The sequence below is a fragment of the Schistocerca piceifrons genome, chromosome 5 (assembly GCF_021461385.2).
Source record: "Schistocerca piceifrons isolate TAMUIC-IGC-003096 chromosome 5, iqSchPice1.1, whole genome shotgun sequence".
Lineage (NCBI taxonomy): Eukaryota > Metazoa > Arthropoda > Insecta > Orthoptera > Acrididae > Schistocerca > Schistocerca piceifrons.
This window is the reverse complement of record NC_060142.1, coordinates 701,393,311-701,411,703: the sequence shown is the minus strand read 5'-3', so window position 1 is coordinate 701,411,703 and position 18,393 is coordinate 701,393,311. Positions and strand designations below refer to the sequence as shown.

Genomic DNA, 18,393 nt, shown 5'->3' with positions numbered 1-18,393 from the left:
CTCTATCACTCTGTTATCTATTTCGATATCTACCATTTCGTCATGTGTGCGAGAGTCTAGAGAAGGAACTACAGTGTAGTCTTCTTCTGTGAAACAGCTTTGGAAAAAGACATTTAGTATTTCGGCCTTTAGTCTGTCATCGTCTGTTTCAGTACCATTTTGGTCACAGAGCCATGCCTTGTTCAATTATCTCCTCATGAGATTCCAAATGAGTTCAGGTTCCCGAGGCTGCAAATAACGCATAAATGTAGTTGCGTTTGTGAGTGCAATCGAGCGTCTGTTGCGAGGAGGTTCAGATACAGCTCGCTGGCCCTCTGCCAGAGAACTGACGCACGTTTTTACTGTTTCTACAGGTGTGAACCACACGTACGGACCGCTGGACGGGTCGCTGTACGCGACCATCAGCAAGAAGGAGCAGCAGCAACAGCAGCAGCTGCAGCTGCAGCAGCAGCAGCTGCAGCAGCAACAGCAGCTGCAGCAGGTGCACGTGCACCAGACGGGCCCGCCGCCGGCGCACCACCTGCACCAGCACGCCCACGCGCACCCGCACCAGCACCAGCACCAGGTGGCGCACGCGCTGACGGTCGAGGAGGTGGAGGCGGTGGCCAGCCCGCACACCGTCTCCATGGACTCGGGCATCTCGTCGGCGGGCAACGGGCTGTCCAAGACGGCGTCGTCGTCGGCGCCCGCCACCGCCACCTCGTCGTGCCCGTCGGCAGAGGAGCAGCACCGAGCCTTGGACGCCCTGCTGACCGACATGCTGCTCACCGTGCAGAGCATACCCGACCTGCCGCCGCCGCCCAGGTATGTGGAGCTGCCGGCCACTGCTTCAGAGCTCGGCACCAGCTTTCTACATCTACATCTACACACGTACTCCGCAATCCACCATACGGTGCGTGGTGGAGGGTACCTCGTACCACAACTGGCATCTTCTCTGCCTGTTCCACTCCCAGACAGAACCAGGGAGATTGTTTCTCAAAATTCTAACTGTGTGTCCTTATGTGCCACCTGTTAGTTGTAACTGGCAAACCACGGTGGCCGTGGACAAGCAGGTGCAGCGGTTGGTATCCTACGCGTTCTACTCGTATACACTGACAGCCTTGCCTTGACCATCCTTTTAGTAACGACAAATTACGCTTAGTAACGATGTTGTCGTAGTTAACACTGTACTTAGGTACTAACTGTAGTGTAGGCATGGTAGATTTTCTACTATTTTTAATTTTTCAATACTTTTATAAAATTGTGTGTTTATTAAATATTATTCGGACGTTTTCACGTTAACTGAACGAAAATTTATGTTACCTTTGGTAGATCTGAGGATGGTTGCTAGTCAAACGATAGCTCTTATCGTCTAGTTATTACGTTATACTGCGACACCAGCCAAGGTAGCTGAGAACGCTAACGCGCTGCTTCCTAGACTCGGGTAGACTCGCCGGCCCCAGACCGAATCCGCCCGGCGCATTAACGACGAGGGCCGGTGTGCCGGCCAGCCTGGATGTGGTTTTTAGGCGGTTCTCCACATCCCTCTAGGTGAATACTGGGCTGGTCCCCACGATCCGCCTAAGTTATACGCATCACAGACATTTGAAACACGTTCGCACTATTTCACGATTTACAGTCGATATAGACAGTTGGGGTACACTGATTCCATCCCATGGGGTACGGGGTGGCGGAAGGAAGGGCATCCGACCACCCCTAAAATTAACCTTTCCAACTCCGTTGTAACCACGCCGACCCTGCGATCGCTGCGGGACTAAGGCGTAAGCGAAAGAAGATTACATTATACTGCGGCAATTAATATGTATAATGAATTGTACAGATCGCTGCTGTTGCTCCCTCACATGACGTTATCTCTTACAAATTATGTTGCCTTTTGTCTGCTTCGAGTGCTGTGCTTTTATACATTCTTCTTTCATCTGTTTAACTCATTGCTGCCCGCATCTCGTGGTCGTGCGGTAGCGTTCTCGCTTCCCACGCCCGGGTTCCCGGGTTCGATTCCCGGCGGGGTCAGGGATTTTCTCTGCCTCGTGATGACTGGGTGTTGTGTGATGTCCTTAGGTTGGTTAGGTTTAAGTAGTTCTAAGTTCTAGGGGACTGATGACCATAGATGTTAAGTCCCATAGTGCTCAGAGCCATTTGAACACAACGAGGGACAAATGACTGCCTCTGTACGAGCCCTAATCTCTCTTATCTTTGTGGTCTTTCCGCGAATACTCTGTGCCAATTGGTATGGGTGGAGGTTATACTTAACAGCCGAACTAAGTTAATAATTGGCTCCTTCTGCCGACCCCCAGACTCCGATGATATAGCTGCTGAACAGTTCAGAGAAAATTTCAGTCTCGTAACAAATAAATACCCCACTCATACGGTTATAGTTGGTGGGGACTTCAACCTTCCCTCGATATGTTGGCAAAACTACTTGTTCAAAACCGTTGGTAGGCAGAAAACATCTTCCGAGATCGTCCTAAATGCCTTCTCCGAAAATTATTTCGAGCAGTTAGTCCACGAACCCACGCGAATTGTAAATGGTTGCGAAAACACACTTGACCTCTTAGCCACAAACAATCCAGAGCTAATAGAGATCATCATGACTGATACAGGGAATAGTGATCACAAGGTCGTTGTAGCTAGGCTCAATACCGTTTCTTCCAAATCCACCAGAAACAAACGCAAAGTAATTTTTTTTAATAAAGCGGATAAAGTGTCACTGGAAGCCTTCCTAAGAGACAATCTCCATTCCTTCCGAACTGACTATGCAAATGTAGACGAGGTGTGGCTCAAATTCAAAGATACAGTAGCAACAGCAATTGAGAGATTCATACCTCATAAATTGGTAAGAGATGGAACTGATCCACCATGGTACACAAAACAGGTCCGAACGCTGTTGCAGAGGCAACGGAAAAAGCATGCAAAGTTCAGAAGAACGCGAAATCCCGAAGATTAGCTAAAATTTACAGACGAACGAAATTTGGCACGGACTTCAATGCGAGATGCCTTTAATAGGTTCCACAACGAAACATTGTCTCGAAATTTGGTAGAAAATCCGAAGAAATTCTGGTCTTATGTAAAGTACACAAGCGGCAAGACGCAGTCAATACCTTCGCTGCGCAGTGCCGATGGTACTGTTACCGACGACCGTGCCGCTAAAGCGGAGTTATTGAACGCTGCTTTCCGAAATTCCTTCACCAGAGAAGACGAATGGAATATTCCAGAATTTGAAACACGAACAGCTGCTAGCATGAATTTCTTAGAAGTAGATACCTTAGGGCTTGCGAAGCAACTCAAATCGCTTGATACGGGCAAGTCTTCAGGCCCAGATTGTATACCGATTAGGTTCCTTTCAGATTACGCTGATACAATAGCTCCCTACTTAGCAATCATATACAACCGCTCGCTCACCGATAGATCTGTACCTACAGATTGGAAAATTGCGCAGGTCGTACCAGTGTTTAAGAAGGGTAGTAGGAGTAATCCATCGAACTACAGACCTATATCATTGACGTCGGTTTGCAGTAGGGTTTTGGAACATATACTGTATTCAAACATTGTGAATCGCCTCGAAGGGAACGATCTATTGATACGTAACCAGCATGGTTTCAGAAAACATCGTTCTTGTGCAACGCAGCTAGCTCTCTATTCGCACGAAATAATGGCCACTATCGACAGGGGATCTCAAGTTGATTCCGTATTTCTAGATTTCCGAAACGCTTTTGACACCGTTCCTCACAAGCGACTCCTAATCAAGCTGCGGCCCTATGGGGTATCGTCTCAGTTGTGCGACTGGTTTCTGATTTCCTGTCAGGGAGGTCGCAGTTCGTAGTAATAGACGTCAAATAATCGAGTAAAACTGAAGTGATATCGGGTGTTCCCCAGGGAAGCGTCCTGGGACCTCTGCTGTTCCTGATCTATATAAATGACCTGGGTGACAATCTGAGCAGTTCTCTTAGGTTGTTCGCAGATGATGCTGTAATTTACCGTCTAGTAAGGTCATCCGAAGACCAGTATCAGCTGCAAAGCGATTTAGAAAAGATTGCTGTATGGTGTGGCAGGTGGCAGTTGACGCTAAATAACGAAAAGTGTGAGGTGATCCACACGAGTTCCAAAAGAAATCCGATGGAATTCGATTACTCGATAAGTAGTACAATTCTCAAGGCTGTCAATTCAACTAAGTACCTGGGTGTAAAAATTACGAACAACTTCAGTTGGAAAGACCACATAGATAATATTGTGGGGAAGGCGAGCCAAAGGTTGCGTTTCATTGGCAGGACACTTAGAAGATGCAACAAGTCCATTAAAGAGACAGCTTACACTACACTCGTTCGTCCTCTGTTAGAATATTGCTGCGCGATGTGGGATCCTTACCAGGTGGGATTGACGGAGGGCATCGAAAGGGTGCAAAAAAGGGCAGCTCGTTTTGTATTATCACGTAATAGGGGAGAGAGTGTGGCAGATATGATACGCGAGTTGGGATGGAAGTCATTAAAGCAAAGACGTTTTTCGTCGCGGCGAAATCTATATACGAAATTTCAGTCACCAGCTTTCTCTACCGAATGCGAAAATATTTTGTTGAGCCCAGCCTACATAGGTAGGAATGATCATCAAAATAAAATAAGAGAAATCAGAGCTCGAACAGGAATGTTTAGGTGTTCGTTTTTCCCGCGCACTGTTCGGGAGTGAAATGGTGGAGAAATAGTATGATTGTGGTTCGATGAACCGTCTGCCAAGCACTTAAATGTGAATTGCAGAGTAATCATGTAGATGTAGATGTAGATGTAAGTTGGCGGCAGCAAAATTGTACTGCAGTCAGCCTCAAATGCTGGTTCTCTAAATTTCCTCAGTAGCGATTCACGAAAAGAACGCCTCCTTTCCTCTAGAGACTCCCACCCGAGTTCCTGAAGCATTTCCTTAACACTCGCGTGATGAGCAAACCTACTAGTAACAAATCTAGCAGCCCGCCTCTGAAATGCTTCTATGTCCGACGAATTTGTAGCAGTTCTGAATAGAATGCCGTGAAGTTTTTCCTTCAGTTTCGAAATCGAGTTGAACTCACGAGGGCTTAAGTCAGGGGAGTGCAGTAGGTGGTATAGGACTTAGCAGCCCCATCAGTCAAACAAATCAGTAACAGCTTGCACTGTACGTATTTGAGCATTGTCCTGCAAAATGATGGTCAGGTCCTGAGAAAGTGTCATCACTTATGTCTCTAAGCTGGTCGTAAGTTGTGTTCCAAAAATGAACAGCATGCTGGTGACTACATTGAAAGTCAGTAAAAGTTTGAAACACGTATTTATTTTGTACCAGCTGTAAATAACTAGTTGCCACTATTAAAGTTCCAACCCTCATATAACAGCACTATTGTCGCTAAGACTGTAGCATAGGCAACTTGCACAGATAGCAGCGTTGACCAAAAAAAGAAAAAAACTGTCTCGTAAACTTGGGTTCTAAACTGGACACCTTAACAGCTAAAAGCACTTGTTCATCTTTGCAACTGTGAAACACATCTCTCTTACTGAACAAGTGCTCATTGCTCATAAGGTATGCATTTGAGAGCCCATGTTTACTAGACAGTTCTTTGTTTTTTTGGTCTGTATTACCTCCTGTCCATCTACCCCCCCACACACGCACACCGAAAATGTGGAAAGCAATGAGTTTTCAGTAGAAGACGTCCATTATGGGGGGTATCAAAACGATTTTCGCTTATAACTTTCGACTCGGTCGTTTCCGGACCAGGATCCCTTACCCCAGTCTTATACATTTGACCTTCTTCATCATTCCTGAAAGTTGATAAGATTATCACAGAATTATGCTGTTTTATTTGTTTATTTTTCTCAGTCGTCAGTCTTCTGGCTGGTCTGATGCGGTCACCACGAATTCCTTTTCATCTGAAAGAAGCCCTTGCAATCTACGTCCTCAGTTATTTGCTGTATGTATTCCAGTCTCTGTCTTCCTCTGCAGTTTTTCCCTCTACTACAAAGGAAGTTCTTCCCTGATGTCTTAACAGACATCCATCCTATCGCTTCTTCTTGTCGGTGTTTTCCACATATTCCTGTCATCGCCTATTCTACAGAGAACCTTCTCCTTTCCTTATTTTAACATTCCACATAATGTTCAGTTTTCATCTGTAGCATCACATCTCAAATGCTTCGATTCTCTTTTTTTCCGGTTTACCCACAGTCTATGTCTATGCTTTGGTCCAAAAGCACATTCTCAGAAATTCTTCCTCAAGTTAAGGCCTATGTTTCATACTAGTAGGATTCTCATGGCGAGGAAAGCCCTTCTTGCCAGCGCTAGTCTGCTTTTTTATGTCGCCATTGTTCTATCCGTCATACGTCATTTTGCTGCATGGGCAGCAGAATTCCGTAATTACATCTAAGTCGTGATCACCAATTATGATGTAAAGTTTCTCGCTGTTCTCGTTTCTGCAATTGCTCATTACCTTCGTCTTTCTCCAAAAAATGTCTCTGAGCACTATGGGACTTAACTTCTGAGGTCATCAGTCCCCTAGAACCTAGAACTACTGAAACCTATCTAACCTAAGGACATTACACACATCCACACCCGAGACAGGGTTCGAACCTGCGACCGTAGCGGTCGCGCGGTTCCAGACTGAAGCGCCTAGAACCGCTCGGCCACCTCGGCTGGCCGTGTTTCTTCGATTTACCGTCAGTTCACATTCTGTACTCATTACACTGTTCATTTTATTCAACAAGTCCCTTAATTCTTCTTCAATTTAACTGAGGATAGCTATCTCATCAGGGAATCTTATCGTTAATACCTTTTCACTTTAAGTTTTAATCCTACTCTCGAAACTTTCTTGCTTCTTTAGTGTACTGATTGAACAGTAGGGGCGAAAGACTACATCACTCCCTGTCTTACACACTTTTTAATCCGAGCACTTTGTTCTTAGTCTTCCAGTCTTACTGTTTCCTCTTGTTTCTTGTACATGTAATATATTACTCGTCTTTCCCCGTAACTTACCGCTATTTTTCTAACTCTGTATGTTGCTGAAAAGTACCTCCATCATCGGTACGGATAAGTTTGCACCAGTGCTGACAGGTGTCCTTAACGTGATTTAAAGTTTTTGAAATTAGAGGAATCTTCTCTCAAAACGAAACAAAATAACACTTACATTTCTTAATTAGTTGAGTTCTTGAATACGCGTAGCATTCTTATTGCTGACTGATTCATTGGACTCTCTCACAGACCAAATGCATATTGTAGGGAACGAATAGTAATACAGATCGTTAAAATCGCTAATGACTTCTGTAATTGGTGGAAAGAGAAGTGAGGGAGAGGTGGGGGGGAGGGGCAATTGGGCGTGGCGAAAGGGGTGGACACGGAAGAGGTTTGGTCGTGGGTTAAGGTGTGCACATTATAGTGCGGATGAAGCTATGAAAAGTAGGTTTGTATCTCATTCGCAAACGCTTCGTTGGATACCAGTGATTATTTCCAAGGTGGGTAGTGACGTGTAAAAGATCAAGATGTGCAGTCTGTAGGGTATGACACACGAAGTGCCAACCAGTCAAGATAGCTGTAATACGAGGTGCATTCAAGTTCTAAAACCTCCGATTATTTTTCTCCGGACTGGAAAGAGATAGAAACATGCGCATTGTTTTAAAATGAGGCCGCGTTCATTGTCAATACGTCCCAGAGATGGCAGCACCGTACGGCAGATGGAATTTTACCGTCAGTGGCGAGAATGAGAATTGTTTTAAATACTTAAAATGGCGACGTTTTCCTTACTTGAACAGCGTGCAATCATTCGTTTTCTGAATTTGCGTGGTGTGAAACCAATTGAAATTCATCGAAAGTTGAAGGAGACATGTGGTGATGGAGTTATGGATGTGTCAAAAGTGCGTTCGTGGGTGCGACAGTTTAATGAAGGCAGAACATCGTGTGACAACAAACCGAAACAACCTCGGGCTCGCACAAGCCGGTCTGACGACATGATCGAGAAAGAGGAGAGAATTGTTTTGGGGTATCGCCGAATGACTATTGAACAGATCGCCTCCAGAGTTGGCATTTCTGTGGGTTCTGTGCACACAATCCTGCATGACGACCTGAAAATGCGAAAAGTGTCATTCAGGTGGGTGCCACGAATGCTGACGGACGACCACATGGCTGCCCGTGTGGCATGTTGCCAAGCAATGTTGACGCGCAACGACAGCATGAATGGGACTTTCTTTTCGTCGGTTGTGACAATGGATGAGACGTGGATGCCATTTTTCAATCCAGAAACAAAGCGCCAGTCAGCTCAATGGAAGCACACAGATTCACCGCCACCAAAAAAATTTCGGGTAACCGCCAGTGCTGAAAAAATGATGGTGTCCATGTTCTGGGACAGCGAGGGCCTAATCCTTACCTATTGCGTTCCAAAGGGCACTACGCTAACAGGTGCATCCTACGAAAATGTTTTGAAGAACAAATTCCTTCCTGCACTGCAACAAAAACGTCCGGGAAGGGCTGCGCGTGTGCTGTTTCACCAAGTCGACGCACCCGCACATCGAGCTAACGTTACGCAACAGTTTCTTCGTGACAGCAACTTTGAAGTGATTCCTCATGCTCCCTACTCACCTGACCTGGCTCCTAGTGACTTTTGGCTTCTTCCAACAATGAAAGACACTCTCCGTGGCCGCACATTCACCAGCCGTGCTGCTATAGTCTCAGCGATTTTCCAGTGGTCAAAACAGACTCCTAAAGAAGCCTTCGCCGCTGCCATGGAATCATAGCGTCAGCGTTTTGAAAAATGTGTACGTCTGCAGGGCAATTACGTCGAGAAGTAACACCAGTTTCATCGATTTCGGGTGAGTAGTTGATTAGAAAATAAATCGGAGGCCTTAGAACTTGAATGCACCTCGTATTTGGCAGCGGGAAAAATTCCCAGTCCAAGTGTAACAAATAAATCATGTTCCAAACGAAGTTTGCCTTCAGAGAACGACTTACAGCCCGCCCTCACAGCTTTGCTTGCGCCAGTAACTCATTTCCTACCTTCCAAACTTCACAGAATTTCTCCTGCATCTATTGCGGGGCTAGCACTCCTGGAAGAAAGTATGGTATGCAGGAGAGTTTATGTGCAGTTTGGACGGTAGGAAATGAGGCACTGGCATAAGTAAGGCTGTGAGGTGGGGGTTCGTGAGTCGTGATTGGACAGCTCAGTCGGTAAAGCACTTGCCCGTCAAAGGTAGAGGTCCTACGTTCGACTCCCGGTCCAACACAAAGTTTTAATCTGCCAGGAAGTTTCAGATCAGCGCACACTCCGACGCAGAGTGAAAATTCGTCCTGGAAACAATCTCTCAGGCTTTGGCTATGCCATACACCCACAACATCTTTTCCTACTGGAGTGATAGTGCCGCAAGTTATGCAAAATTCTGTGAAGTTTTGAAGGTAGAAGATGGGGTATGGGCGGAAGGAAAGCTGTGAGTTTGAGTGATGAGGGGTTGGGTTGTTTTGGGGAAGGAGACCAGACAGCGAGGTCATCGGTCTCATCGGATTAGGGAAGGATGGGGAAGGAAGTCGGCCGTCCCCTTTCAAAGGAACCATCCCGGCATTTGCCTGGAGCGATTTAGGGAAATCTTGGAAAACCTAAATCAGGATGGCCGGACGCGGGATTGAACCGTCGTACTCCCGAATGCGAGTCCAATGTCTAACCACTGTGCCACCTCGCTCAGTTTAGAGTTATGAGTCGTGCTTTTTAGCTCAGTTAGTAAAGCACTTGCCCGTCGAAGGCAAATTCCCCAAGTTCGAGTACCCGTTCGGCCGCTATAGTACTCATACGTTTCTTAAAGCGAGCAACAATGCTAGCGCTAAATGGCTCTGAGCACTATGGGACTCAACATCTTAGGTCATAAGTCCCCTAGAACTTAGAACTACTGAAACCTAACTAACCTAAGGACATCACACACACCCATGCCCGAGGCAGGATTCGAGCCTGCGACCGTAGCAGTCCCGCGGTTCCGGACTGCAGCGCCAGAACCGCACGGCCACCGCGGCCGGCTGCTAGCGCTAAAGCTACGGGGAAGTGTCGGTTGTGTTTAGACGTGCCACAGAGAGGACTTCGGTACTGCATGCACAGGGAGCAGTCTGTGATGGTGTGGAGAGTTAAAAGGAAATAAGCGATGCTTGCTTTCTCTGCGGCTGCTGCATTCTGTGCATGACACTGAACAACACGAAAATAAGAAAGCAGTCATCACCGGTGGAAAAACTAGATGAGCAGAATATTTCTTCGAAAATCACTTGTTTTAAGTGACTAATACTCATTTCGAAATTAACTGAGAATGAGCGAGTATAATTATCGGTTGATACTAGACATGGTGCAACAGTAATTGACAAACCAGGAAACTGTGATGAGAGAACAAATTACTTTCTCCGAGGAGTTATCGACTGCTAGAAGTTTCCACGCCACCGGTGAATCGAATTCTGTCAGAAAACTGAACTTTTTGTGTGTACACGTACTCACCGCCAGCGCCACTCTCTCTGAGATTCAAATGCACCCATTTCTCGGTATTACCGTGAATATACTGTACTATTTTCCGTTGAATTTCATACACTGTTGTTTGCGGCCTAAACTCGTTTAATGCTGTATCGCGTTTATTCCCGCTGTGACAGTCTTAACGTCTGATGTAGAATAAACAATACTTCAGTTTATATTGTCAATTGACACACTCACGTACGCTTTGCACCACGTTGGCATATTCTGTCTTCGTGATTGGGAGCCTGGAAACCGTAAGGCCGCGGGATCGAATCCCAGTTAGACCCAGGATTTTTTCAGCCTACTTTTCCTCTGGCCTTCACCTCTCAGTGGCGTTAAGATAGACCGGGAACAACACGTGGTTCTGATTCCACGCTGAACTGTAGGTTGCCTTTCCCTGGTAGAATTACTGGGGTAGTTTAAGTAGGCGAAGTTGCGTCCAGTTGAAATAACTTGCAAAGAGGCGGCTGAAAATCGCTCTTCAGGGACTGGCAGCCACGCACGACATACGAATTTACTTTTTTTCTTTAAATCACTTTGTCAGCAAGCCGCGGCAGTTGTGAAACGCACATCTGCGAACGTCCTTACCGCTTGAAGGCACACGTGTGAGTAGACGCTTTGTCTTCTCTCGGTAACAACGTCACCTGACCGTCCACGCACGGATATAGTCTTGCCTAAGGGTTCCGTTCAACTTGTAATATCAGGATGAGAGTAGCAGGTTTAGGCAGTCTGTGCAACTCCGCGGTTTCTTGCTGTGTGCTAAAAGGAAACTGGACATGGACACTTAGTTACTACTCAAGGTCGTACCAAGCAAGAGGCAAGGAAGGACAACGCAACGAACATCCCCACTCCCCCTAGAAAAAAATATGATCTTTAAAAATTGACCGTGCGTCCTGCTCCGTAACAAGACGTACATATCAATCCAACATCAGTCTGAAGTAAAGCGGAACACGTGATGGACATCAGAACATATTAAACAATTAATAAATTGAAACACTTTGGCAGACGAAAACTGTGTACCAAACCGGGACTCGAACCCAGAAGCTTTTCCTTTCGCGGGTAAATGCTCTACCGACACAGCTATCCAGGCATAACCCACAATTCGCCCTGACAGCTCTGCTTTCGTCACTACCTCTACTCCACTTTCCAAACTTCACTGAAGTTCTCTTGCGTTCCTTGGATACTTGAATTAGCCGCAGCATATAGAATTGTGTACAGGAAAATTTTCAACCAGCAGCGGAGCGTGCGCTGATTTGAAACTTCCCTGGTGATTACACACGTGCGCCTGATCCTAAAATATAAAGATATCGGGTTTCCAACTTAATTAGTTCGTACGTAGAAACGGCGCGTTTACTACAGAAGAGAATAGACCTTCTATATTTCACTGCTTTAAAAAATAGGAAGTATAACCTTCGATCAGCTTTGAAAACAGTGGACTCGTATTCTGGAGGAGTTGGTTTGTATTTCCGTCCGATCATCTAGATTTAGCTGTCCAGAATGAAACTTTCTTTTTGTGGCTGTGTGCGCGCTGTTTTGAAATTTCCTGGTGGATTAAAACTGCATGCCATTGCAGGGCTTGAACGCGAGACCTTGCCTTCCGCTCTTGTAAGAATACTGCCTGCGAAAGGTAAAGTTATGGGTCCCCAGCCTAGTAAATAAATTTATGTTATCCATGGCAACTATACCCGCCCTCATTTCAGGCGATTGCAAAAAAAGGTTTGTTTAGTATGTTGACATTCGAATTCCTGCCCTAATGAATCCGTCTTGAACGGTGTCCGTGCCTAGCCACTAACGATCTCAAGGACGACGGGAGGTAAATCACTAACCCTCCTTCCTCTTTCTTTCTCGTTCTTTATCACAATACAAATATAAAAAGTTGTAATAATTTTTACTTCTGAGTTATCTCATTTTCAATAGTTGATAAAGCGTTCACAGATGGGAAATCACCTGTCCTTTTACAAACATAGCTGTATAGTTCATGTAAACCTACCTGGCAAAGCATTTATCTACGTCGAATTGGAAGCACATCTCCGTATTCTTCTGTACCCCACGTTACCAAGTTTCGATATCTTATTATGACTTTCGACGCCTGCGCTGCCAGTGCGTTTCTTCCGTCAGAACGCTACCAACGCAATCTCGACTCGAAACGACAAAATTGCCAGAGGCACTGCAGAGATTGCAATCTGCCGTGAAAGTCCCCTGTAACGACCCCCTCAAAGCCCTGCCGTTATTCGAATCGCAGTTTAATTAACACAGCGCTCTCCTCACGATTGGTTTTCTTTTCCCTCTTTGTTTTCGGCCGCCCGTGAAATTAGCCGAGACGGCGGACATCTTCCCGTTCCCGTTTCTGCGAAGGTCTAGGACAACAGGTGAAGGACGAATACTTGTACGAAAATTTAACGAACCAGAGACAATGTCCGCGTATAAAGACTCCTGCTTGTGGTACATGCTGTTCCCTGCGGCGATGTTTCGTTGCTTATCTTCCGATTTCTGTGAACTTATATTACCTCTTCAAATTAGGAAAATGACACGCTAGCGGTAAACCATTAAACCACATCCTGTGCTTAAGTGAAGATGTTAGATATTCGAAACGAGCCAAATAACAAATTCCTTTGTGCGAGAGCTATTCGGAAAGTAAGGAACGATCGGTCCGGAAATGGAAAACACTGTGAAAATTCGATGAAGCTTTGCGAGATGTGCTGGGCAGTTTCTCTGGCACGCCAGTAGGTAAAGCCACTTTGCACTTCTCGGTTCCGAGCGCACAGTGAGCGCGTAAAGATACCCACAACAATAGCGTCTCCTGCCAAGGATGCGTGCCTGGCGAGAGATCTCTTCTGACTTCATGCAACCCCACATAACGTAACTGTCATGCAGTTCTTGGCCGCACACTACAGGACCAATAACGACCCTCCTGCAGCGTTTTCAGTGGGAAGCGTTCGGTCACCCACCACATAGCCCGGACTTGGCCCCCTCTGATTTTCACCTCTGCTCAGGTGCGTCGCTGCCTATGAACACAACATGCTAGCACAGGTCACGAGCAGCAGTCTAGCGTAGAAAACTGTCTGGAAGCGTAGGAGGCTGCCTCTTATGTCGAGTGGATTGGAAAGTTAGCACAACGCTTTGACAGATGTCTAAGTCTGAGCGGCGACTACTTAACGTATTACGCTACTGACCATTAAAATTGCTACACCACAAAGATGACGTGCTACAGAGGCGAAATTTAACCGACAGGAAGAAGATGCTGTGATATGCAAATGATTAGCTTTTCAGAGCATTCATACAAGGTTGGCGCTGGTGGCGACATGTACAACGTGCTGACACGAGGGAAGTTTCCAACCGATTTCTCATACACAAACAGCAGTTGACCGGCATTGCCTGCTGAAACGTTGTTGTGATACCTCGTCTAAGGTGGAGAAATGCGTACCATCACGTTTCCGACTTTGATAATGGTCGGATTGTAGCCTATCGCGATTGCGGTTTATCGTATCGCGACATTGCTGCTCGCGTTGGTCGAGATCCAATGACTGTTAGCAGAATATGGAATCGGTGGGTTCAGGAGGGTAATACGGAACGCCGTGCTGGATCCCAACGGCCTCGTACCACTAGCAGTCGAGATGACAGGCATCTTATCCGCATGACAGTAACGGGTCGTGCAGCCACGTCTCGATCACTGAGTCAACGGATGGGGACGTTTGCAAGACAACAACCATCTGCACGAACACTTCGACGACGTTTACAGCAGCATGGACTATCAGCTCGGAGACCATGGCTGCGGTTACCCTTGACGCTGCATCACACACAAGAGCGCCTGCGATGGTGTACTCAACGACGAACCTGGGTGCACGAATGGCAAAACGTCATTTTTTCGGATGAATCCAGGTTCTGTTTACAGCATCATGATGGTCGCATCCGTGTTTCGCGACATCGCGGTGAACGCACATTGGAAGCGAGTATTCGTCATCGCCATACTGGCGTATCACCCTGCGTGATGGTATGGGGTGCTATTGGTTACACATCTCGGTCATCTCTTGTTCGCATTAACGGCACTTTGAACAGTGGACGTTACATTTCAGATGTGTTACGACCCGTGGCTCTACCCTTCATTCGATGCCTGCGAAACCCTACATTTCAGCAGGATAATGCACGACCACATGTTGCAGGTCCTGTACGGGCCTTTCTGGATAGAGAAAATGTTCGACTGCTGCCCTGACCAGCACATTCTCCAGATCTTTCACCAATTAAAAACGTCTGGTCAATGGTGGCCGAGCAACTGGCTCGTCACAATATGCCAGTCGCTACTCTTGATGAACTGTGGTATCGCGTTGAAGCTGCATGGGCAGATGTACCTGTACACGCCATCCAAGCTCTGCTTGACTCAATGCCCAGGCGTATCAAGGCCGTTATTACGACCAGAGGTGGCTGTTCTGGGTACTGATTTCTCAGGATCTATGCTGCCAAATTGCGTGAAATTGTAATCACATGTCAGTTCTAGTATAATGTATTTGTCCAATGAATACTCGTTTATCATCTGCATTTCTTCTTGATATAGCAATTTTAATGGCCAGTAGTATATATATATATATATATATATATATATATATATATATATATATATATATATATGCACGATGTATGGCTATAAAATAATGGGACTATCGTTGTAAAACATGTTGTTTCAAAAACATAGATATTTAGTTATTGTCATCGTGAACATACTCCCCTCGTCTATCCCTATAGCTCTCAGGCTAATTTTTCATTGATTGAAAATGTGCTGGAAGTCTTCCTCTGTGAGGTCCATGACGACGCGAGCCGCTTTTTCTTTCACTGCTTCAACGGACCTAAATATTGTTCCTTTTATTGTAGATTTGAGCTTCGGGAATAGATTAAAGCCACATGGTGATAGGACTGACGAACAGTGTGGGTGATCTAAAACTTGGACGCTGTATTTCGCTAGAAATCTCTTAACCGACAACGCGATACGAGCCTGTGCGTTGTCTTGGTGCAGAACTCATGACTTGTATTTCCACCATTCGGGTCAATTTTTCTTAATTTCTCACGGCGTTGAGCAAGAACCTCAAGGTAGTAATGTTGATTAATATTTTGACCTGCAGGAACCCAGTGGAGATACACAACTCCATGAATATCGACAAAAAACAATAATCATCGCTTTTAATCTTCATTTGGTCATTCGAGCTTTTTTTGGCTCAAATGGCTCTGAGCACTATGTGACTTAGCATCCGAGGTCATCAGTCCCCTACAACGTACAACTACTTAAACCTAACTAACCTAAGGACATCACACACATCCATGCCCGAGGCAGGATTCGAACCTGCGACTGTAGCAGTCGCGGGGTTCCAATCTGAAGCGCCTAGAACCGCTCGGCCACACCGGCCGGCTGAGCTTTTTTTCTCCGTCGGTGAATTTGGACCGTTCCAGCGCGTGGATTGGCACTTAGTTTCTGGATCATAAGTGAAAAACCAAGATTCGTCATACGTCATCACTCTTTCCAAGAAATTAAGATCATTTGCAGTGTTATTCAAAATCTGAGCTGCTTTTTCTTCGACCGTGAGAATTTTCGGCATAAATTTCGCACTCACTTTTCTTCTATTAAACTGATTACGTAAAGTCTGTTTTCCGCGTTATTTGCTATTCCTACAGTTTCAGCATTCGATCGAATACTCAACCGACAATCAGGTCGAATCAAACCACCTATTTTTTCGATATTTTCATCCGTTTTTGATGTTGAAGGTCAAGAGTCGTTTTCAGCATCTTCTCTGCCATCTGCGAAACGCTTTAACCACTCAGGAACTCGCGTACCTGGTAAACAGCCATTGCCATATACTTCTTGTAGAAAAAAAAAAAGGTTTTCACAGCAGTTTTTCCAAGTATCGTTTGAAAATTCACGACAATTCGTTGCTCTGTTATTACATTTATAATTTTTCCGGCAAAAAAAAAAACAGCTCTTACAAAAATGTAGGGCACGGCCACAGTGATTTGTCTACAGACACCAGAGATACTGCATTCGAATGAGAATGCTTCACATTTCGCAGCTGTTCGTCGTTCGTCTTTGGCGCATGCCTATTTACATTGTTACAGCATCAGTCCCTTTCTTTTACAGCCACAAAACAGAAGCACATCGACGACGTAAAAGAAAATCTTTACTGGGAGTCACATCTATTATGCTGTATGCCGAATACAGGGTTCTGAATAGTGAAGGAGAACGAGACCAGCGCTAAAGCCGTCGCCACACGGGCCGTGCTGTCGAACGTTAACGTTGAGCGTGCCGAGTTCAACGTGCTGCTGAACGCTCAGGAATGATGCGACTTGTGCATACGGTACGTGGGCCCCAACGTGGTATACGCGATCGCAACGCACTCCAGCGGCAGTTGAGGGATGTTTCTAGTCCGTAAATCTCATTGTTTACTCAACGGGCGCGCGTAAGATTCCCACGTCAGCTCTGTTAAAACGCACATTTCCTCCATCGTCCACGAAAAGGAAAGTACCATGTCCAATCAATAAGGGCACAGGTTTATAAAAGTTCCATTATAAACAGTGCGGTACAAATTTGGAATACTTCTCCGCATAAGATAAACATTATTTCACCATTCCCACATTTTAGTTAAACTCCAAAGTGAGTCTTACTTGATCAGTGTTCCTACCCAGTAGCAGGATCTTTGCAACATGTGAATTACGAAGCGTAAAAGAAAAAGGAGCAAAATATCTTTATACAAGTAGCACAAGCTGTCGTGTAGATTAAGCCAATCGAACAAAGTCACCCCTCAAGAAAAGGTGAACTTCTATTTACATAACATCAAATATCATAGTATATACTTATATCAAACTAATAAAAAAGTATCAGAAGTTAATAAAAACGTGAATGTCAGGAAAAAAAATTTGGAGGAGTATAGGCGCAAACCACCGCCCAATTAAACTAAACTATAGGGGTCACTACGCTACAGCAGTAACATACTCCGAATCTCTAATCATAGCATGTTAGTACCTGTAAAATACCTTAATCGTAGATACGTTACTAGTTGAAGTTTAATTGCGTTTTGCGTAGATCTTCAGTGTGTCGCTGGCTTCAAATAGCCTACTCTCATAATACGCAAGTTACAATAATTCGTTCGCCACGAATACGATGTTTCTCATTATTTTATTGGAACGAATCACACAGTTAACAACGGACTTTCCAGTGATTCTCAATTTGCTGGTGCTCAGAAACGGCATATATACATATAGGCTTGAAATGAATGCCAATATGGCGCCTCACAACTCTGTACTGAAGGGAGACGGCGTGCGTGTGACGTAGGTGGCGTTGTGCCATCTCATTGGTCAACGCTGAGACGCACGCTCAGAATATCTGACATGCCAGATATTGCTCTGCACGTTCGGAAAGACTCCCGAGCGTGCTATTCCACGCTATGACGTCAGAAACTCGGCACGCTCAACGCTCAACGCTCGGATGCACGGTCCGTGTGCCGACGGCTTAAGACCGTGCTCCCTGCCGTATCACCTCGTGAAGCAAGTTACGGGCCCGTCCACCTGTAGCGCTCACCCCCCAGCCCAGCTGCAGCCGCACGCTGGACGCGTGGCAGTTGGCAGCGGCTGGACTGGAGCGCTGAGGTGAGCTGGACTGCCCTTGAGCTGGAAACGGCTGCCGCCTCCTCCTGGAACGGCACACCCGCTCGCCTGCAGGCCTGCGCGGCCTTGGCTGTCTGCGGCTCCGTCCGCAGTTTCTCCAGCCCAGCCGAGTTGCCTTCTCCAGCGTCGCGGTACCAGCTCACCCACCGGGGACTTCAGGGAAACATCTTTACTCAGAACTCTCCTGTACGGAGGATATTCAAAATTTCGGAGGCTGTTCGGCTACTACTGGATTTCAGCTTCGCCTGTTATGTACAACTGTTTTTTGCACAATCCCAAACATGTTG

At 45.9% G+C, this 18,393-nt stretch overlaps 1 protein-coding gene across 1 annotated transcript in view; it reads left to right on the top strand.

Moving 5' to 3' along the window:
- The window catches only part of LOC124799210 (tensin-1), a 524,781-nt gene that overhangs the window by 353,937 nt on the left and 152,451 nt on the right, over positions 1–18,393 (top strand). The window contains exon 7 of the mRNA XM_047262746.1: positions 354–804. Coding sequence (XP_047118702.1) covers positions 354–804 — 451 coding nt within the window. The remainder of the gene's footprint in view (positions 1–353; positions 805–18,393) is intronic.